General features: G+C 34.1%; 1 protein-coding gene across 11 annotated transcripts in view; it reads right to left on the bottom strand.

Moving 5' to 3' along the window:
- LOC119085625 (protein lap4) overlaps nucleotides 1-24,283 on the bottom strand; it is a 94,505-nt gene that overhangs the window by 40,269 nt on the left and 29,953 nt on the right. For 8 of the 11 annotated variants that reach the window (XM_037196056.1, XM_037196060.1, XM_037196050.1 and 5 more), the window contains 10 exons: nucleotides 13,687-13,905; nucleotides 13,096-13,598; nucleotides 12,593-13,036; nucleotides 9,531-9,806; nucleotides 5,068-5,178; nucleotides 4,820-4,999; nucleotides 2,547-2,705; nucleotides 2,182-2,475; nucleotides 1,979-2,110; nucleotides 785-940 (listed from right to left, as the gene is read on the bottom strand). In XM_037196056.1, coding sequence (XP_037051951.1) covers nucleotides 785-940; nucleotides 1,979-2,110; nucleotides 2,182-2,475; nucleotides 2,547-2,705; nucleotides 4,820-4,999; nucleotides 5,068-5,178; nucleotides 9,531-9,806; nucleotides 12,593-13,036; nucleotides 13,096-13,598; nucleotides 13,687-13,905 — 2,474 coding nt within the window. The remainder of the gene's footprint in view (nucleotides 1-784; nucleotides 941-1,978; nucleotides 2,111-2,181; nucleotides 2,476-2,546; nucleotides 2,706-4,819; nucleotides 5,000-5,067; nucleotides 5,179-9,530; nucleotides 9,807-12,592; nucleotides 13,037-13,095; nucleotides 13,599-13,686; nucleotides 13,906-24,283) is intronic. The other 3 variants (XM_037196051.1, XM_037196058.1, XM_037196057.1) reach the window with 3 other exon arrangements.

The following is a 24,283-nucleotide window of genomic DNA, read 5'->3' on the forward strand; positions in this document are numbered from 1 at the left end:
TTTAAATATTTATATCAACCACCTCATTACTTGTCCCGTGACTAACGAAACTTCAAACCAATACAGCTCGAAATCTATTTGACTTTACCAAGAGCATCTTCGATTCTTTTATATTCGGCTATCTATGAAGTGAGATTAAATTCAATGAAGAAACGATCTATAGATTTCATGCTATATCAAAACGAAATTTCGTTCATCATGGAACAGGTCATGGATTTCGCCATATGTATCTGTACAAAAAATAAAATAAAATCCGTAAACTGTAAACTGTTGAAAGTTCGACGAAACTGTTGGGAATGGGAAGGATATGTTTAATAGACATTGAGCGAAAGACAGAATGAAAGAGAGATAAACATTTTTGTAAAAATAAAATTTTAATTGCTTATGCAGAGAATGCGGTTGGATTTAACTGAAATTAAACTTTGGATGAGAGGGTATAATTCACAATATATATACACGAAAAAAAAAAACAAAGAGAACCATAACGCATACAGTTCATATAAGTCGAATTTTTCTAGAATTTTGCATTTAAAAAAAAAATAATTGAAAAACACACAAAAGCTACAGCGAAAATATCTAAACATTGACCTTTTTTTAAAAGAGCATTAATGTCATTGAAAATGATAACTGAATGGAATTTTGATAATTTTAGTTTTGTAATTTTTTTTTGTTGGGTTAAAAACATTGATGTGCATTGATGCAAGGTAATATATTCATTTCACATGGAGGGTTAAACACATATATGCAAATTGTAAATTTTTAAATAAAATTGATGTCAACATACCTGTGGTTGTGTGTCAAGCGTGTGCGCCGACATAACAATGGTGGTGGTTTTATGCTTTTTATCGTCATGATGTTCAACGGGTGATTTCGGTGGAACATTTTCGGTTAAATGAGTTCCCAAGGCTAGTGATTCAGCCGCTCGAACAATTTCAAGAACCTGTTGGTAATTTGGGAATTTTAGGAGACAATCAATTAAATGGTAACAAAATTGATGATGAGAAATTACAAATGTGGATCTGATCACAGGCTCGTTTCAATTTATTAGGAAGGAAGCGACCACTGAAATGGAACAATAAAAAGCATGTTCTAAGAATTCCGGTCAGGTCAGGCAATTTTAGAAACTGATCTCATGACGACCTGATAAGAACCTGGTTTAATTCAAATATGACCTAAAGAAGTAATCTGAATTCTTCTGAATTCTTGAGGTAGCCCCACAATTTAGGCTGGTTAAAAATCATAACAACCCAACAAAGCTACGTACTGTGCAATACCTGTATAATGGTAATTATCAAGTGCGAGAGCGTAAGAGATTCACAGGCTAACACTTTCAACATGGCAAACATTTACCCAACCCTCTGCACCAAATAATTAGTTTAGTCTCAATAGTCCTCTTCGATCCCCACTCCAAAAGTTTCTCTTTTTTTTACAGTTCAAGGCATTTCGTTCGTGTGCAATTCTTAAAATCGTGTTTTGTATTCTTGTTTCCTTTAAACTTCAATTGCAATTTAATTCCGAAGCAAATAAATGAACTAAAAAAAAAAAACACGGAACACTTGTAAACAAAATCCATGTTGACGTTACCAATTGAAACACGTTTACAAGCACATCAGAAACAAGAATTGAAGGTTTTTCAGTTTAGTGGTTCAGCTGTTGCACCAGAAAAAAACTTTTATTTTATTACTGTGAAACAATAACAGAATAACGAAACAGATGAACCTGTTGCCCGGATATTATGTTCTGACATTTTCTTTGTAAAGTGTTTCGTTTCACACCGACATATATTTTACAACTTATGTTCGAAGTTGAGACGTGCAGTCATTGAAAATTCGATTGAAGTCAAACTTACATTAAAACCGAAAGGAATGCGAAACACACTTTTTACCCTGACAATATAGTAGAGAGCTCGTTGAACAAGCTTTGTAATACAAAAAAAAAACGCACGAGGGAGACATATTTTCGACTAAAATTTACGTACCTTTTCTTGGGTGCTTTTCTCTTTTGTGCTAACTAATGATTGGTCAGAGTTGATCAACGCCACATCTCTCGATGTTTCGGACACTCCCTTATCATCATCATTCAGATCGTCTTTTTCAAATACTTCAGAATGCTGCGGAAAGGACGAATGTAAGTTTTAGAATATTTCTATCTGTTACAAAACTCTTTGTTCGATCAATTTACCTGATGCTGTTGTGCCTGCGTTGCTACATCATCATCATCTCGATCTAAACTAGAAACACTTTGACTCAATTCAGAACCAGTTTCCGAGGCACGCGAGCCTAATCGACTATTATTTTTAAAACCTGTGCTCATACCACCGGCGGTGCCGATTGAGTGAATCAAACTCGATTTGTCGTAGCCTTTGCATACGATAATTTGAAGTGTATCCCCAGCTGTACGTAATAGTTGAACAGCTTCTGTATGTGTAGCACCCAGCAGCGACGTACCGTTCACTTCAAGGATTCGCATACCGACCTGCGTGTGAAATCGTTTGGGATAATTAGTTTTCGCAGCAAACGAATACAATCCAATTTTTCATTTTTCACCTTTAATCTTCCGTCTCTTCGTGCGGCGCCGCTGGAATTTATTTTCGAAACAAAAACACCTTCGTCGGTTGGATCCACTGGATTTCCTTTTTGTCCTTCTAATCCACCTTTGATGCACATGCCAAGCTTTTCATTTTCGTTTTTCACGAGAATGATGTTCTGAATAAAGAAACGATTGGTTTTAAGTATTTCATAAGGCAAAGCGTTCGGTTGAGATGGTGTCTAATGTTTTTGTTCTGTTGCTAATAAATGTTATCGAACGGGATCGCATTATAAATCGAGATAATATGAGGCAGTCCTCGTTAAGTGATGAGCGAACAAAGAGCTTAAGAACGTCAGACACACCTTTTGTATCTGTGAATTATATCTCGTTTTGGATCGCAATATGTACAACAGTTTGACAACAGAACGGAAGACGGTAATGAAGTAATTATTGAAACATTACTGTATGCTCATAAGGGTCAAGCAATCAATCGTACATTACGTCCGAGGTTCCAAATTTTCATTTTGATGAGTGGCCCGACCCGAAGGGGAGGGCTGTATTTCCACTCGTCAAAAAAAAAAATTGGAACCTCGTACGTAGAGGGCTTTACGTGCTCCTGGTCGGTAAATGCGAAAAATGTACTCAAAAAAATGCATTTACCGACCAGAAGCACGTAAAAATATTACATTTCGGAGTGACTGTATTTTCCTGTATTAGCATTTTATGCTACAAGAACTGTGAATTTTATAGTAGATGAGCTTTGGCCGGTGAAATGATGAAATGAGTTACAACAATTGAAGCGAAAGATTTTGTTAAGCGATACTTTAACCAAAAGAAGTAGTACGATCAGTGTTTTTATCGGGGCAAGAATACCATTCCGAAAAACAACGCAATTTTCATAGCATTTGACTTGAATGTACACATTTATGTACAATAGTCGAGACAACACTGGTCCGAAAACATGAATGTAAATTATAACTTGTGGCATCCAGTTATAACTATACGAAACCGAAACAGTATAACCATTTCGGACAAGAAAACAAAAACATTAATCGATTAAAATCATCATCTCTGTGTAATCAAAACTTAAACAATAAAATGCACAATGTGAAAATAAGCTTTGTTGCAGAACTGTGTAGACTACAATCTTACCTGTGGTTCATGAATTTCTATTTCGCAATGCTTGCAGAGGAAGTAAAGTAAGTAATTTTAAAGCTGTTGCATAATATGTGAATATAGCACAGCATGCTATATGCTAATGAGTATTATTCAGCATAATTTTAGAAAAGGGAAGGGAAGAGAAGGTAATGGAAATTAATGCAAATAAATATATAAAAGAATAGATAGAAACACATTTAATTTCTCTTTACGTACTGACTCCGTATAAATATACGACCGACATTCATTAATAAAACGTTCTAAACCATCACGATTCTCATGGAAATGGGATTTATTGCTTTTGCAATTTTAACCCTGGACATTGTTGCATATAGTTGAAATATGTTTGAATCGTAGTGCATGCGTTCATTCTGTGTGTTCTAATGGAATTATAACACCTTTTGAATGGATATACAGCATATGGTTCGACAACCGAATACATTTCTGGCAGACATTCTGGCTTTTCAATTTGTAATTTGTAAGTAATTAAGCATGACATTGTGGTCATTGGATGAATGTTGAAGTTGTTGTCATGGTCAAGCGCGTTACGGTGCAACGAAAATTTCAATTCTGAACATTAATCGAATTTTTTATCTGATTACGTTTGACGTAAACGCTAAATAAGTCAAGGTTTTTATAACTCGCAGCAAAGCTTTGCATAGAGCACGGAAAGTATTTCCAGCATAAAGTTTTGCTATAAAATTCGTCACAGCGACGTTCACGAATGTCGAAATTCTGAGGGAAGGGAGCAGCAACTATAAATAGCTATACAGCTATGAAGGATTTAAAACTCTAGAGGAAAGCTCACAAATTTGCTCTCTGTAATCTCTAGGATTACAAGCTTAATAGGTTCTCGAGAAGCAAAATCTTTTCTGAAGAAATAGACTTCTAGAGAAGTGGATTGTTTCATTAAACTTGCGGAATGTAATTTTCAAAGAGGCAAAGTAAAGAACTAAAAAAGTTTGTCCCTGCTAGATGTTCGCCCCGTCAAGGCAATTCTCAGTACGTATTAAAAATACTGGATCGTCGAGTTCCAAATTGATATCAATAAAATGAATTTCGGGACATGATAAAGTTAGGTGCTTAAACATACAATATAACTAAAAAAGCACGTAAAGAAAATTCAACCAACCTGGAATCCGACTGGAAGTGGATCATGTTGTACGAATAGTTTGATTTCATTGCTCGGTCGTAGCAGTTCCATAACAGCTTCCGAATGTGTAGCCGATGTAACATCAGTTCCATTTACCTGTAAAATTCGATCGCCCATTCTCAATTTACCGGATGTGGCTGCAATACCACCAGGAACGATCTGAATCAATGAAGTTGGAAGTTTAATCAACGTGTTTTTTATTTCGTGGACAATGGCTGTGTAATTACATGAGAAATAAATATTCCGGGCTCGTTAGCACCAAATGGAACGCAGCTGTGGTCTGTTCCACCTATAATACTGAAACCAAGTGATCCTTGATCTTTTGGAAGAACAACTTCCTGTAAAGAGGAAACGAATCCAATTAGTGGAGGTTTTATATGATGACGATGGTGTTCATTTTTATTTGAAATAGGAGTTCAATGTGCAGGACAGGAAATTCGAAATGATATGCAACAGTTGTGTAGAAAAATGTGTTTTATATAGATCAATGTTTCGTATTCATCATAAAATGCTAAAAGTAAAATCATGCAAATTCAGTAAAAATGTTGTGGTGTGATGTGGTTAATTAATGACTAAGTGTGTTTTGTATTTGAGGAGAACGAATGCAAAAGATTCAGCGTTGTCAAGTAAGAGATTTTTTGGAACAAATCGTTCATCTCGATAGGAACTAGATATGTTACGATAGCAGATACCGAACCAAATGTCGATCAATCAGTTATCGTAACGAAACCTGTAGTTCTAACGAAATGAATATTGAAAGCGATCATCGATCAATTAGTAAAATGTTGAATGTTGTCATGACGGAGAAAAATTATTTAGCGCAAAATGCTTATAATTTGGATATTATAGACAAGCAGCGGATGTAGAAATATGATTGTTCCCAAGCATTTTTTTAAAACATCTAGAGTATTATATTAGTCTAATCGGTCGCTTTTCGACTGTTTCTGATGCAGAGCTGTCACATATAAATTTACCCACCGCTTATTAAAAATTTACCAGTTCAACAACCTTAGTAATGTTAGTTGTCGCTCAATGGAAATAGTGACACATTTATTGGAATATGAAAAATGGAGTGAGCGTGAAGAAAAGACGTTCACAGTTCACTTTAGAAGCTATGAAGAAGACATTATAGTTTTCATTCAAGTTTCCATAAAAAATTAAATTTTTAAGACACACAAAGCACCTTTCATGAAAATACAATCAATTTTGTTTCCAAATAGAAGTGGTTGGAAAGAGCGTAGAGCAGCCGAAAGCTAGCCGCCGGAGTAGAAAATTTAAGAACAAGCTTTGTGATTTTTGGTCTTTTCGGGATTGCCGAGATAGTTTTAAAAAAATTACCGACCGAATATTTCACATTCCCAATTTAAGACTTAAAGGCGGATACATATTACCATCTAGTGTCAGTTGATAATACAATATTTAACGAAAGAGAGAAAATCGTATTCCTATTTCATGCGAAATATGCTGAATCACACACAGAATTCTGAAAATTCAGTATTTTGTCGATTCCCCTGTCAATTTTTTTCATATATTCAGCTTCGGTATCTTGTGCGTCATGACGCGTCATATATTATACACATCTAGCTATCGCATCGTTCAATATCGTCGTATTTTTAGGTGCAAAATTGTTGGGAATACGACGTAAAGCCTAATGTGTATCCGCCTTAAGTCTCGAGCACCGAAAATCCACTAGCGGCTTCCATGCTTTTTGGTGACTAGACGCCGTAACCATCCCTTCAATCTGGTTGGTATGCACCACAATATGAATAATTCATGAGACACTTTCTACACACACACTCTCTAAGACAACTCTATATTTAGCCGTTGGCTTTGGCTATGCATGCATGCTTTCTAGATGTACGTACAAAAACTTCATCGAAATATTTTTTTCCCTAATTTTTGAAACAAAAGTTTGCTTAACTGTTAGAACATCAAAAACTTATTAGCAGTCGTCTGCAGACAGAGCATTCACGTTCGGAGAACAGAATTTTTTTTTTTTTTTTTTGATGTGAACATTAATATTTTAGGGAATTCCAAAAAGAACGGTGATAAGACACACAACTTGGACCGTTTGTTGAATACTTTTAAAATGATAAATGATGGAGTGATGATATAAATATGAGATGTACGTTTGACGGCTTGGAAATGTTGAAATTTGTTCTTCTTCATTTTTTTTTTTCGTATCCAAAGTGAAAAAGAAAATTAATGTGGTATCTTCTAAGTGCAGTAACTTTGTAAGTCAAGAAGTTTTTTTTTATCGCTTTTGAACTTCTAAATAGCAGTTTCGGGAATACGAGTTTTTCTAGGTCAACTCATTGATATTTTTTTGGCTACAAATATAGAGATAGGCGGGAAATTCTATCTAAATTGGAATACCCGCCCAGACCTAGATCCGTTCATCTCTAGTTCTGAAATTTGTATGGTGTTTGTTGTTTATCTATATCATTCAACTTCGTCGCGTATTTAGAAGTTAGAGATAATGTTGTTCCTTATGTCTCTTACATTCCAGAACTCGCCTCCTCTACATGCTCTTTATTGGGTGATTGATTTACGTTTTCACTTTCACTTAACGAAAGAGACGCATTAATATAGAACTGAAGTTAGGTATTTAGTTAGGAAAAACATAGGGTAAATTGTATTTCACAAACCGCAAGCATTTATCATTTTTAACTTCATTTAGTTGAACGTTTCTTGTATCAATACTGCTGATTCATTTGGAAACATGTAAATCTATCAATGAAACCTTAAAGTTGTACCAATGGCGCAACGAAATTCTGTGACTTGATCGTTTCATCATGTGCCGTTGATTAAACAATAAATTAAATTTTTGATTTTGGAAACTGACCTTATTGAAACGTACCCATTCCGCAGGTGCGTCTACCTGGTCGAATTGATTAAAAAAAAAATTCCTAACTACTGTTTGAGATATTGCAACTTTGTCGTGTATTTCAAACATTGTTTAGGAAAAACGTTGTTCCTAACTTATGCTAAAAGTCTTTTTTAGCGAATTCAATTGAATCAAAACCAGTAGTTGTTGCAATGACAATAAAACTCTTTGTCTTTTCGTAAGAGATTAGGACCGTAACTAGAACCACATGTTTGAATTTTTGATGACTTGCAATAATTAGGTCAAGGAAATGCGCAATTTTCACATGCTAACTGAACCATTATTAATCTTAAATTATTTATAGAATAGAAGCATTGTGAACGACGATGCAAGTCTATAACAACAAATCCCATCTAGATAATGTAGAATGACGAACGACAGACTAATCTACTTCATTCTTCCTTTTAAACTGTTAATGTAACTCCATGTGTTGTTTATTAAGAAATTTTGCATAAATCGAGCATGAAAATGCACCACTGAAAAGTTATGCAAACTAGTACTACATACACATCACAACGCATTTTTATTATTGTGTCGTTCATTTAACTATAATCTGGGCATTGTAGCGAGTCCTTCATTTGCATTTAAAATGTGGCACTAATTTTTTTCCATCGGACAGTCAAAGCAGCAACATTTTATTTTCAAATAAATTTATCAACTGCACTATGTTCCGTCGAAAATTTGTGATTGTGACATTCCTTTTTTTGAGCGGCTCTTCGGTACTAGAGCGGTCTACGGCTTATCTTATTGTTAGTCCCCACGATGTTAAAAACATCCCATTTTTGTTAATTGCAAAATGTAGTTTTTCCCGAGCGTTAGTGAGTTTTATCAGGGAAAACAGTGAATTGTGTAGGCTCCCAGTGTATCCAGCTAAGCTTAATCGATAAACCAGTCCAAAATTTTGGAATTTCATTTCGAAATTTAGTTCTGACCATTTTCACCGGCTGGATATTTTGTGGATCGAATGTTGGTTCCATTTTCAAAACAGACAGAATTTAGACTCAAATATCGAAAACCTTCAAAAGCTATCGTAGGTAATCTCAAATAAAAAATCGGACTAACATTTTCTTCCATGAATTTTCATGCATAAAATTGAGTTCTTACAAACGTCTTACCCGTGCGTGCAGATGCAGTATTAGTTTAAAAAGCTACAATCAAACAGGAACACTTCATTCCGTGCTTTATATGCTTTACCAAAAATCAACACCACTGGAAAATTTTACTGACTTGCTTGGACATTGTTAGTTTGCCTCGTCAAAATAAAAATCACATAAGTATCTAAGGGGCACAAATGATTTAAATGTTGGTTCTGGTGGTGTGAAATATTAACACTTTGCATGAGCCAAAGACCTGCGCACATTTTTTTAATCATTTGTCCCCCAGAAATATAAGACACTTTACTCAATAACCGAAAGGTAAAACTTCTTCAGCTGTGAAGTAAAATAGACCTTACCTCATGTTGAGCAAAAAAAAAAAAAAAATTGAGGGAAATGTAACAACCAGGAATTTTTCTGGTCTTTGCGTTCCAATCAAATATTGTTTCAATATATAAAATATCAAATAAATAAGTGGATACAAACCAGATGATTAGAATGTTGTGTCTTGTTAGTGTTTAGTGTTATTAAAATCAAATCCAAACAATAAAGCCAGCCATAAAAAAATAATAATAAAAAATAAAACGAAAAAAAAAGAAACAAAAAATAAGAAGAAAAAGTTTCCACAAAAAAACGCATCCGAAAAAAGATAGTCCACTGAAAATATACTTAGAAATCTACAAAAATGATTTCAACTATTGATAATCACCTCGCTGATCAATGCTTCCCCTAAATGATTGTCTGTAACTCGGGTCATTACAGTTTCTGTAAAAGTCGATTTTGTTATTGTTTCGGTTACTTTTCCTAATTCAGTTGGTGCTGGTGGTAACATTGGCATATCCGGAACACCTTTTTTTACCGTTACGGTTACAGATGGTCCCACTTCATGTTTCTCAATGCAATATTCGGGATGTCCGCCGCTCAAGAAATGTGCGGGAATCATTGCTTGGAAATCATCACTAGTTAATGGTCGAGGTGGTGGTACCTATGGTTAGGAGGATAGGAGGATAGCGAGAATAAGTCAAATGTTTTGCTGAACTACATTTTGGATGTTATGGTTTTTGATTTTATTTTATTTTTTTTAGGAGGAGGAGGAGAGAAAGATCATACAGCAAGGAGTTTCAATTATTTTGTTTGGTTTCAAATTCCATTCTTATTTTTTTTGTCAAATCTACTTCAATGCACATTTCTTTTCACAATTTTTTTTTAGTAAAATGCAGAATACGTCGACGAGTTAGGGAGTTATATATTTTCCATTTACATCCAAAAACTATATAAATTGTCGAAGAAGAAATAAATTGATTTTGTGTTAGATGACAATCGCATAATACATTTTTAGATAAAATCGGCATACATTTCCACAAAAAAAAATGTAAAATTGGTATAAAAAGTAATCATAATTTTGGTTGCATGCATAACAGCAAAAATGAAAAATATAAAAAAAAAAATCATTAAACATTGAACACAAAACACACATCGTTTCCTTCCTTCAATTCTCATTTTGTTTGTTTCGAAAGTGAATAATTTTGGTTTTTGTAAAAAATATATTTTTTTTTGATTTTGATAAAATGAATCAGACACTTGTGTGGATGGAGTTGGGAGTCTCATTATAATGTATAAGGGTGGACAATAATAGTAATTTGTCATTGTTTAAATCACATTTTCGTAAATTGATTTGTTTTATGATGCGTAAATGCCGAATGCAATATGCAAATAAAGTGTCGGGAATATCAAATCGTTTTTTTTTTCTGTTTTTAAATTAATTATATGAAATGGAATGTGCTAAAGCCAAAAATATTTATCAACTTTATGCATTGACCCGGCAATTTAATTTTATTTGAGCGGGAATGAAAGCTAAAGTGCAAAATTTAACGCTTTAACTGGATGCATTTATTCTATTTCTCTGTTATTGATATTAATGCTGATATACTGGCGTTTGTGTGCCGCTTAATTGAATACAGAATTTATGTTGAGATTAATTTATAATTTTGATTAAATAAAAATAAAAAAAACATTTTGGGGCCGGTGGAAACCTTGACAGATTTTATGTTGAAACGGCACAAATAGATAATTTGATTTATTGATTTCGATCGTCTAATTTTCGAAAATACAATTTGATCTGACATAAATTAAGCTATTAGCTAATTAGTGAGAGTGGTCTGAACAAATACGACAAATTTATTGCCTTTCCTTGGCGTAGAATTTGCTTCTGTTAGTTTGCATTGGCACATAGCCCTATTTCCTCGTTCCATTTCCTTCTATTGGTGTAGTAATTCAACCTATTGGTGCTATTTTCTACAGACACTAAATATCGTGCTATTTCCAATACATCCAAGGAAATAGAACGTTAATAGAAGGACATAGAAACCAGTGGGAATATGCGCAACTAGATCTGATCTAGTTGTGTCCCCTCGGCTTCGGCTTTTCATATAGTGTCAAAAGATATGTGCAAATTTGCACGAGGTAAGCGCAACTTCAATGCAAACATCGACATACCTAGAACTACCATCTATCTAACAATTCGGTTCTAACTACAAACTTTGAGTTTACACATTCGACGTCAGTTGATATTCAGACATCAATTTGCCTCAGCTGTTTTTGAGTTGGTCACTCATACAAACAAAAGTGAGACTTTATTTGATTGAAATAGTTCCACGCACGCCACTCCCAGCGGTAAAACCGTGTTAAGAATTATAAGCAGTTTTGTTTGTGTGTGTGTGGACCAGCTGAAAAACAACACAGGCAAATTCATGTGTGTTTAATGGATTAGAACCTTTGATCTCTTTATTTGTCTCGAAATCACTCTGCTTTTTTAGGATTGTCTAATATCATTTGCTCTTCAGTGGTAATGAGAAGCTAAAGCGAAATGTATATAAAATCCGTGTTCGTACTTTTTACCTCAAAGTCAGTTGTAAGATAAGGGCACAGTTATAACGAAATGGTTAGAAATAAGAAACCCGAACAATTTCCCTTCACTCAGATGAACAAATCGTATTGCGTTTCCATTTTCCTACACCCTTTCCGTATTTGTTGGATTTTCTACCGACAGCTAAAAATGAAAGATTCACTGAGTTTAACTCCTATTTCGAACGGAACGGGTTCAAAACGTCTATACGAAAAAAGTGCCATGAATGAATGTACTCAAGAGACCGTATAAAAATATCAAATAATCGAATCATTGGCCATTCAAATGCAGTCGAACAAAAAAACAACCGTGTATGGAAGAGAAATGAATTTCGATGGATCGACTTGCATTGCCGTCTGTAGGTAACACATGGCATGAATATGAAAACAGCACATAACATTTTCAAGTCAGCGACGACCGTAAAAGGACCGTAAAATGATGAGGTGTTATGCTGAAATCTTTTTTCTTTTTTCTTTTTTGTTCAATGACACACGAATATGTGTGACCGGCTTTCGTTTGGAATATTTAAATGTTGTTGAACTGTTTTTCCGTTTGGTTTTCCTTCTTTCACCTACTTTTCTCACCCCGGATAAATACCGAATCGTTCATCCGGGATTTATCTGGATTTTTCTATTACACAAAGCACCAAAAGATACGGCAACATAGTCAGATACAGACATCAGAATACCTTTTTTGTCGTAAAATTCCACAAAACAAAAATTCAAACTGAGATTTAAGCCTGATTTTGGTTGAAGGCGAAGAGTCGGACATATTTGGTTCTGATTTGATATACCCGACCCGAATGTGATTTAAACAATTAAACAAAAACATCAGTTCCGCATTGAAATAGTCAAACATTCAATTACCTGTACATCTTCGTCTTCGGACTTATTGCCGGATGTTTGATTTCCATTTACCGATGCACCGTCCGCTCCGCCAATGGAACCTTGTGAGTTTAATCGTCTGGGCGCTGGAACTGGTTGTGAAGCACTTTCAACACCATTCGATTTGGTATTGACAGCAACTGGTGTAACGGTTCGAGGTATATTCTGTTGATGAACCACTGGCGATGTATTGGAAATATATTTTTGATTTATGTCGTCTGAAGAGGGTGAATCGCCAGCGGATCGTTTGAAACCGGATCGGTAGCCAGACGGACTGACACCTTTCAATACGGGACTTCTGGGACTAGGGGGTTCTAATGGTCCTTTCATTTCACGCTGTACCACCAAGCGAACGAATCGTTGATGGTCGGTTAAAAGTTGAACGGCCGAATCGTGATGTGCATTCGCCATATCGACGCCATTTATCTAGAAGTACAATGGAAGATGAGAAAATGATTCCAAAATTGGAACTACATTTCACTTACCACCAAAACTTTATCGCCGACAACGATTTTACCATCACGATGCGCTAAGCCACCTGGTGTCACACGGGATATATAAATACCATCCGATCCATCTTTGAACGGCGGCGATCCCTTTCCACCAGCAATGCTAAATCCTAAACCTTGACCAATTTGATCTCGTATCAATGTTGTATGCAATGTGACCTTATGCATAATCTCCCTTCCATTTTCAACGTGACCATTTGTGTTTGGTGTCAACATACCACTCTGGAAGTGAGGTTGAGATTGTGTCGGTGGCTGGACCAATTGCAATGGAGCTGGAATTTGTTTGATCGGTTCAGGTACACTGGCCGCAACAACAGGTTGTTTGCGTTCAATTGAAATTTGGGAAATTGTTCCATCTTCATGATAAACTGGATGACCAATAAGTCGGGTCACTTCACGTGACACATGCAAAATTAATACTGCACCGCATGCCTTCAATACTTCAACAGCATGATAGTGATCAACGTCGATAACGTCGGCTAAATTAAAATGAAACAAAATTGTTATGGTGTTATACGGTTAGTATAGCATAGCAGAGCCTAAGCCGTTCGAAACGAAATGACTTACTTCCATTGACTTTGAGAACTTTATCGCCAACACGAAGCCCAGCTACATCGGCAGGTCCTCCTTCAGTAACTCGCGATATGAATATGCCTTCGTCATCACCACGGAATGGTGTTGAACCTTTACCGCCGGCAATACTTAATCCTAAGCCAGCTGATGTACGCTCGATATGTATTTCATAGTTGTCGACACGAAGTTCGGTAAGACCATCAAGATTATCTGCTATAAGAATGGTATAAGGAAAAGGAAGAAAGAAAACATTGAAATTAGAAATGTTATTGAACAATCGATTAGAAAATTTATTTTCAAGTCGGAAAAGTGCTAATTGATAACGAAGAACAATTGCGGATGCAGGTGGCGCATTTCAATGAATGAAGCTAATTGAACTTGTAAAATAATTCTTACCAGTTACGCATTTGTTATTGACACTCATAGTATAATTATTACCGTAAAGTGCTATCTTATAACAAATGAAATGACTCAACGTCACAGAATTGAGTCAAAAGTACTGAAACAATGGAATTACACAGAAAATAAGAAAAATCTTAGAATTAAGAGGTAGCAAACACCGCTCACAGCAAGACCCTTATACAAAGAAACGTGAGTGTGCATAAAATCTGTGTAAAAATCAACTGAACTTATACAAATTGCGGAAGTTTTATTCCATTGAATTTAATGGAAATAAAGTTGATTTTCAGTCTCAATTTGAGAAACTGACCTATGAAGATAAACCATAGTGCCTATCGTTCCCAAAACTCTAAAAACATTCCTAATAAACATTTATAGGAAATTTAGGATTAGGATGAGAATCGGGTTAAAAAGGGTATATTATGGCCGCGTTTTTCTCTGTCTAGGTCCAGGGCCTATTTTTGGGGTTTCAAATTTGTTATACAACATTTCAACATTTCCTCCCTAAAATTGGTTCCACATTATATAATCCATTTTCATGGCTGTAATTGTCGATAATTCCAATTCGCTAAATACTCTAAGTAGGTCATAATGACAATGATGTTGTCGTATTAGATGGGATACAGACATAGTAAAAAAAACTTGTCAAACTAATTCATTCAAAACAATTGCGTGTTATGCAATAGCGTAAAACTGTTTTTCCTACCGTTTCTGGACGATAAACATGAGACTGAAACTTAAGACGTTTATCACTTTTCATACACATTGAAATCATCAATTAATTCAATTAGGTTTTCATAATAAAAAAAATATCATAAAATGAATGAATCAATGATAAAAGCCGCCTATGAGAACAATACAATGTTTAAGAGAGGAAAAAAAAAGCACGAGACATTATTAATTAGTTGTAATTATGAATCCATTTAATAATCTCGTAAAAATGTCAGTGGTGACGGCTTGAAATACAATCCTAACGCATTGGTATTAGGTTACCACGTTACCAGCAAAATGTATATTTAAATAACAATGAGGTCACAAAAGAGCTCACTCATTCGCTGTGGATGTTCTTATATAAATAAATATGTAAGTAATAAGTGCGCTATTTTACCTACTCAAACACGCAAGGTACATAGCTGCGTATCATATCTTAGCGTTTTTTTTTCTCTCTTCATTTTATTGTTTATTATTTTTCAGATAATATACAAAAGAAATTCAAATTATGAATTAAATTTGTTTCGGAGAGTACAGACTGAGAGAGGGAGATATATTAGACGAGAATATACGGCATTCCAAATATGGTCATCAGTGATTCAATTAACCTTCATTCAAAATCCGATCTGATATTACATCACAAGCTAAAATTCAGATCTAAATCCAAGTACGCAAAATGAAAAATTATTAAAGTAAATATTTACCATTTTTTTTACTTTGTTCGCTGGTTGTGAATATTCGGACTTTTTTATCTTTTTTCGACGATTTGCTTGAGGAAGCGATCGAACTTCTCAAACTACTTATACTACCACTTGAACCACGCCTTGATCGAGACAAAACCGATTGTTTCGGTAATGTACTACTTCGATTGTCTTTTACTTTAAACTTAACACTAAACATAATTCTCAATCCCGCTGACGCAAAAAATAAATAAATATTTTTCTTCTCTTCTGCTTTATTGTGACAATGAAAAAGCGGCTACAATAAATCCATTTGAACGGGCCAGCATTATGGATTATGGTTCATGATGACTGTATTTGACCGACAATCGTCAAAACAAAACTGTTGTTTTTATGCTTAAGACGATTTTTAGTGTTTACACTGGACTAGAAATGAATTTCAATGAAATATTTTTGCATAAAATCTATAACAAAAATTTTTCTGTTTTCGGAACATCAACAGTGAAACGACGACGATATAGAGTCAGTTTCGTTGTAAGTAGTTTTTTTTTCTGTAAGTTTTTCGTTTCTCATTTTTTTTAGTATTTTATTTTACTTTTTGGAGGAAACAACAAGTTGCATAATACAAACAATACAAGAAAAGTTTATTTCAGCATAAAATAATCTAATTTTATGGAGATGAAAGCAAATGTGTTTCAAAGACTTGTTATACAGAGAAGAAGACGAAGAAGGTTGAGATGGAAATTTTCTGAAAATGTACATCTGTCGGAACGATACACGCTGTATACAATTTTAAAGTATTATATTCAATTGTTTATCTTTGCTTAGGTTGTTCCGTTTAGTTGGATAATGCTGTACACCATTTTCGTTTCAACGACGGAATATGCAGAAAAGATGGAAATTAATTACCTTAAGAAATGTGATTACGAATGTATATAAGAATGTCTAGTCTTAAGAGGTGGATATTTTCGCTTTTAAGTGTAAGTACAGTTTAAAGTGGCATCAAACACAGAGTTCTTTTCATAGGTTTTTGGGTATTTTATGGCTCATAGACATTTAAATGTGATACAGAATAATGGAAAGGACGTGGTTCCGTATTTTCGGAATATTTATTTCCATCTCATTCCGCAATAGAGGAAAAAGTATTTCGGATTTAAATCGTTAATTAATCTTGTCTATTTAATCTATAAGGGTCATTTACGGATAATGTTGACTTTGTCGTTGTGCCTTTGATGCCATATACACAACCAGAACATAAAATGTGAAAGCCAACATGGTCGGATTTGGATTGAATTAAGTAAAGGGACGACATCAAATTAACAGATGATAATGGAGCATGGATGTTTCGGGCAGACCTTTTTCTGGCTGATATTGGATACTTCCTTTTACGCATCACCGATTCGACAAATTTACATTCGAAATATCGAGTAATTCGAGTGTTCAGTTGAAAATTTATCCAGTTATTGTACCCATTTTATCCATCAAATTGCTGTGGACTAATTCACCAGTAGGGTTCGTTGTAATTCTGTCTGAATAGAAAGTTCAAATAGTTTCCCTCCAAAACGAATAGAGATCAACTCCTATTAAAATTCCGATGTATTTGGCTGAAAGAAGTGTTGTTGTTTCAAAAATTGGGACCGATAAGATCGTTCACCATTTCAAATAAACAAAACTGAAAACATTGGCTTAAATTTCGTGTTCTTTCGTAGGCCTTTATCCGAATAACTGCTGACTATTAATAATTCAACCACTCATCACACATTCCAATCAAAAAATTCGATGACGAGTCATAATGTAAACAGTTTAAGTGAAAAACATATATGAACAAATGTGCAGAGTATACTGTGTGTGTACACTGGATGCAAGAAATGTCGGTCATAATTAAACGAATTTGTGATAAAATGTCGCAAAGGTGAGTCGATCGATATACAATATACAAAGCGGTTAAGGCAGTTGTGTTAATAAGTCTTTTTGAACTCTATCACATCGTTGAACTTTTATTGATTTACTCAAATTAAACGTTCACTGAACCATTAACTTTACGGTTAACATGAGCTTTCACGGAAGCTTCATGTTTACAGGAAAATTACCTGCGTATGGATGAAGTGGAACGGAAGAAAATTTTGGCTCGCTGTCGGAAACGTTTTTTTTTTCAATTGCTACTTCAGTGAGATATTGACAAAATGTTTGGGTCGTGAGATAATCAAAATACCAAAAACTCTGAGACGAAATATTTTACCACTACCCAGTTCTCATTAACAATTCTAAAACGAAATGATAACTTCATTACGTTCGTATTCAATTTATAAACGCAATGAATTCCATATGTGTCACCGGTAAATGCACTCGATTCATGTATTACACTCCCCAATACAACAAACCCCGGAAAGAAAACTGAATTTAATTAAAATTTTAAAATACCCGAACCGAACAACATAATAATGTTGCGCTGCTGTGCGACAAAATTAAAAAACAATGTAAACTGGATGATGAAATTGAAAATTTTAATGAAAAACAAATGAACAATATTGCACACGGGTATACACCATATCATACATGTCGGTTTTTATGTATTACACCTGAGAGAGGTGAGTTCATCATTTTGATATCACATATTCATAAATTGATAAGAAAATTCACAATACCAGTCATACACAGAAAAAACTCAACATCAAATATACATTCCGTTTGGTATATTCCAATTACAAATTTATATACTCTCTGTGCACACACCAAGTAGAAACGATAACAAATTTTGTTATTTCTTTTATTAATTTTTTTTTTTTGTTATTATCGTCAAGGTCTCAAAGCATAACTGTCGTAATGACGTATCGAATGGTAATGAAAATAGAAATATTAAAATGCCCCGGAAAGAGTGTAACGAGTTGAAACATTTTTTTTTTTTGTCTTTTCTTAATGAAACGAAAATGTTTTAACTTTCCGCACAAAATACACACAAACCAAACACACATATACGGTGAGATACGGTCCAATTTTGAAACAAAAACACACCAAATTCATGTTTTAATATTTCATAATTTAATTTAAATAGTTGGAATAACATGGAATTTCTCGTAAGCAACTTGTTGTTATTCCATAAATAATCCGTAAATCTAATTATATATGTACGATGTGTCATTTCAATATTGTATTATACACCACCAACCCTCCCGACGACGACGACGTGTATCTACAATCTACATATAGATATTTTATTTATGATAATACGCATGGTATGGTGTGTTGAATGTACGATTGTATATCCCCGAAAAGTGCAATGTAAACACAAAACCGTTCCGTTGTAAATAAAATGAAATTATTAATGTAAACTCCAATTTGCATACAGATTGTGAATGCGGTTTTAGTCACTTGGATATTAAGTTTTAAACACTATACGCGGTACTTAAGGGAATTGTCAGTGTCTCTAATATACAAAACAGGTATTTATCGCACAATAGCAAAAATATGACTAAGTATCTATATTGGTATTGCGTACTAACATCAAATAAATTTCAACTTGAGTGGATTACTGAAAAATGAAGGTGTTTAGTATGAGTATTATACGAACGATCAACGACGGAACCGATTTTAATAACAAAGTTTCGATACACATATACCCATGTGTACGTGTAGATGTTAGATAAAAGCTGTGCTTTTAAAATGTTTATTTATACACACTCGGGGACTCGGAAATGTTATAGACAAGAGTCACATTCGTATACACTCATATGATTTTCGGAGTGTGCGTTTCATATCGAAAAAGCTCAATTTTATCATCATTGGCTGATTTCGAAATAATTAGTAATCTGTATACTGAACTTCCACTGTAAAAATGTGTAATTATTAATTAATGTTTAGTTGTGCAACTTGATGTAATCAGAGATCTGAATTGGTAATGAACGGAAAGTATATCTCTTCGCTAAATGCACCAGATATATGTTGAATTACAGTAACAGCGGTGTGTTAAAAGCTTTTCAAACAAAAATATAAATATCACTCAGTTATACTTGATAAAAAGCTGTTGGCCTGTTCCCTGTGTTCATTTTTCGTTTGATGTTTAACTTTCAATTAATTATGATGCCGGGGGATTATATTTTGATTCAGCATTACATTAAAATAAATTTTGCAAAATGAGAGCAAAGAATGAAGTAGCGAAGTATACCAAGAAGAAAATATTGGAGGTGATAACTTGGGTGTAAAAAATTATGATTATGATAAATCGATCGTTTGGTCCAAAATAAATCTGAAGTTTTTTAACAACTTTTTGTAAGCTTTGATCATGAGTTGTTGTGTGTCAACATTTTGTGTACCTTTGAATAGCTTCCATTCTATACAGAAATAGTGTTTCCACTAGAAATGAGAAACGAGCCACATATTTTCTTGATATGTGTTATAGTTTACCAAGTTCAGTAAAGGTTCAAGTAAAAGTCTTAGTAAGTATAGCTATAAAAGGACCACCATTTTCACATTTTCCAACTCTACAACTTGTCTGAATCGGTATATTGAATGAAAATGAATTTTTGGTATGTCTTGAGATAGAGGTGATACATTTTAAGAACTTTGTTCAACACTTGAACGAGATGAAATAAGATGAAAAGAAGCAAAAAACTTTTGATGTCAACGGTAACGTTTATTACGAAACAGGAAGGTTCGCAAGATTTTCATTGCCATGTAAAGGAAAGATGAAAGTAAGAACGATATTCATAAAGGATGATGCACAAATATTGTGGACAGGTCAAGTAAATGATTTTATATAAATTCCTAACGTTTTTGAATAAACAATCAAACAAAGTGATAAGTTCATTTATAAAAATTTGTTTTTGCATGAACGTAACTATGTGAAGAAACTTGCAATTATATGAAACATTGAAATGAGAGTAAACTGTCAAAGCTCAAAAAAGCTTTCTTTAAATTCTGAGGAAGTTGTCAATATTTAAAAAAAAATTCTTTGGAACCTAAAGGTGAAGAGGAATTTTTTAGAGGTGGCTTGTGATCTGTTATCAACAACGACCACAAGAATGAACGTTGAAGGCTTATTTGGTATCATATTTGTTTAAGTGTAGGTATCAACAAATGAGGTAAAAGATTAATTCTATCTATAAAAAAAGCTAAATCAAAGAAAGTAGTATTGAACGACCATTCAGTGATATGCTTCTTGTTTACTAATTTTTTCCATATTACCAACAGGTTGAGTACCTTTTAGTGTCAAGTCAACGTTAAAAAGATATTACAGTGGGTTTTTTTTGTTCGGAACATATTTAAGATTTTTTAGAGTTTTAAGTCACAAAATTTGATAATCCCTTAACGAATTCAAATTTCACGCCAAAATACCAAATAGACTAGGAAGCACTCATTTAGGAACATCGATGACTTTTGAAACTCAATCTACAATTGTGTTTTCTAAAGATGACCACACTGTAATCTGTCAAACGTTTCATCGGGACGGAAATAAACTTTCCTGTTCCAGTGCAAACACTTTTTAAAAATGAACGTTTCTCTGACTCCTATTTGTTGTCTATGACATCTAAAACAGGCGAATTTCCGACCAGGTTCTAGTTTTAGTAATTTTCTTTTACCAAAACTTACTGAAGAAGTTTGTAAAATTGCTCATTGTAGACTGTTTCTTACACAATATTGCAAAAATATTTCACCTCCTATGTGCTACGAAAATTAATTTTTCGCAGGGGGCCAGCCCGCAAAAGAAAAATTCACTTTCGCCGCACTTAAGAAACTACATAATTGTACGGAAATCGTTGTTTTGACTCGTGTGGTTGTATATTATTCGAATTCATCTCAGCATAGAAACTCCACACTCTTCAAAACAAAGATTTTCCGCACAAATATGACATCTACTATTACCGCTTTCTCATATCGACAAAAATTTTGCTAAATCGTTCAAGCTTTCGCTGCAAAAAAGCTAGGCCAAAAGTTATTCGCAAAATTCACCCTCATAAAACTAAAATTACTATGTCAACGACTGTGTTATCGTTCGCCATCCCAGCAATTACACATGTATACCCACTTTACGAAACATATTCGCATCGAAAATTCAAACATTTACTATACCTAACCATATAATACCATTATTCGCTTATGTGCACCGTCGTACACATACACAGCCATCTATACAATCTTCCATTATAAATAGAGTAAACAAAATGACAACAATCAACCAAACAATTTCCATAAAACACAAATTCAAATTTTAAATTAAATAATAAGTACCCTTGGCCGTTTAACAGTTCAACTCCCTATTCGTGTATATATTATATATAGTTATCCTCCCACATAACATCATCCACAACATAATATATCGCTTGTGTGTTAAAGTAATTTTATTTTAATATGATACTAGGTTTTTCGTACACATGGAAGTGTATTATGCTTCCTCAACCATAATTAATTTTCCAAAATTGTGGATCTATTTATGTTATGTTTGATGTGTTTAAAACCTAGGCAAAACCCTTCAAATTAGATTATTACACGGTTCATCATTTTATGTTGTTAACCATTAAATAAGTGCCGAAATATTAAAACATTTTCTCATTCATTTTTCACGGTGCCTGTACCCTTGCTCATATTAACTTATATGTTTCATAAAGTTAAACATTTTCGCACCCCAGTCCAAAGGAAAACACCATCAAATTGCGACTACACTAGTCAATTAAAATGATTTCGTGCAGTTCATTAAAGAGTTCATAAGCGCTGCTCTGAAGTGCACACGACAGATACACGCTGACTGACATTTGAAATGTTGATTTTTGCTGTTGGGATTTTGAGAATTTTTTTTCAATTTAAATAAAAAAATATAAAAAACGATATTCAACAGCCACTCGTAATGTTCTGGTAGCTCTCAAATTTAAAATCCCACTCAAATTTAACCCAATTGAATTGACAATTAAAAATGGAAATTGAATTTTTCCAATGATGGTATTTTTCGAAGAGATTTGTGGAAGTGATGCAACAGGGGACATTTATTTGAAAAATAATTAAAAAAAAAAAAAACATTGCTCATGTGTTCGACGAAAATGTTGTTTATCAATTCAGCGCTAAACTACCCGTGCTCGAGTTACATCCAATAGATTTATTTTTAATTTTTTTTTAAGTAAAAAAAAATAAATTCGGATACTGTTTTCTGTTTTAAATTGGACGTTGCAGCGCATCAAAACCTCAAATTATTTCTGAACATTTATAGACCTTCTTTTGAATTATTTTGTCAAAACCTAATAGTTAATCTTTCATGCAGGCTGCCATGTGTTAATGAAGAATCGTCATTCGTTTGCTAGACGAATAATAATGCAGTTACTGCACTTACTCATCTCAAGTTTTTTCTATCTTGTGAATTATAATGTGCTTTTTGAAATATTTTCAAGATCTACGAAATATCGGAGCTCTTTAACAAAATGAAATGATTTCATCAGGTCGATAGGAATCGCACAAAGCAAGAAAGAAGGTTTTTTTTTTAAATCTGAAATAACGAGCAAGGACAGATATCAGGAAAATGCGAAAGTTCCATCGTCATAAGTGATCATTCAGCTTGTTGAGTAGGGATCGTGGGTTTTTTCATCGAAGTTAGGAATATCTGTCATCGAAGTTTGACATATGTTCTACAAATTTTGCAACTACTTCAGCCGGGTCCCAGCATTTTGAAGTAGTTGCAAAAGTTGCCGCAGAAAAACATTTTTCTTTTTCTTTAATTTTGCAGCTTCGGGCGGGTGTTTTAAGTTTACAATTCTAGAGTCATTTAAGATTTAGTTGTTATGACAGCACTGAAAAACGTAACGTAATTTCGACTCTAAAATAAGTATTCGTTTCGTTTCAGCTGATTCGCTCATACAAACAGAACTTCTTTTACGTCTTTATACGGTGTTACGACTACCACGTGCATGCATGAATGTAACTATTTCAGCCTTGTAAACAAGTACAAGCACTTTGTTTGTATGAGTTAACCAGCTGAAACGAAATGAATAGCTTATTTCAGAGTTGCCAACTGTAATTGTCGTAAGTGGTAAACAATCTGGTCTGACTTTTATTTAACCTTTTGCATTGTGGAAAGATAAGATGAAATCTGGTTGATGCCCGTCTTGTACAGTTAAGAAGATTTTTTTGCGTCAACACATTTGATGAAACATAAATCCTCAGTTAACAGTTGATTCAATGGTACTAAACGCCATCTTCGAGGTTGAAAAATAGAAATCCAATTTGGAAAGAAGAGTTTTGCAAAACCGCACATTTCGTTTACGACCCGACTGAAAAGTGGCGAGAATCGTGGAGTAATGAGAACTTGCGGAACCAACACATCATTGACGATTCGACGACTAAGCTCAAGGGCATGGATCAGTCACGACAAAGTAGCCGTTTAAACCGTCTCAAATGGAACGCGAACACTTCACCGAATTGTGATTGCAGTGACGAGCCAAAACAAGAAACCACATAGTAAATGACTGCATCTTGAGGAGTTTTGATGGCGGTCTTCAGCAAATTCATGAAGTTACGCCTGCGGCTTCACCTCATGGATATCGATTTGTGATGATGGTCGAATTTTATGATTTTATTTTTCTTTTTCTAATTTGATTGCTTGACTAAGAGATTAGCCTCTGAATCTTGTTTTTACTGTTAAATTTTTTTGGTATTCATGTATGTAAATTCCATACGAAATAATAGCGTTTCATTGTCTGATATTGAACTACCAGATCTATTTGCTGAAGAAAGTTATCCCAAATAAAAGTTAAAAGAATATTTTTGCCAAATGGTTTTCCAATATTAAACGAATATCTCTACTCGCTTCAAGTTTCCATTAG

This window comes from Bradysia coprophila, chromosome X (genome assembly GCF_014529535.1).
Source record: "Bradysia coprophila strain Holo2 chromosome X, BU_Bcop_v1, whole genome shotgun sequence".
In the NCBI taxonomy this organism is placed as follows: Eukaryota; Metazoa; Arthropoda; class Insecta; order Diptera; family Sciaridae; genus Bradysia; species Bradysia coprophila.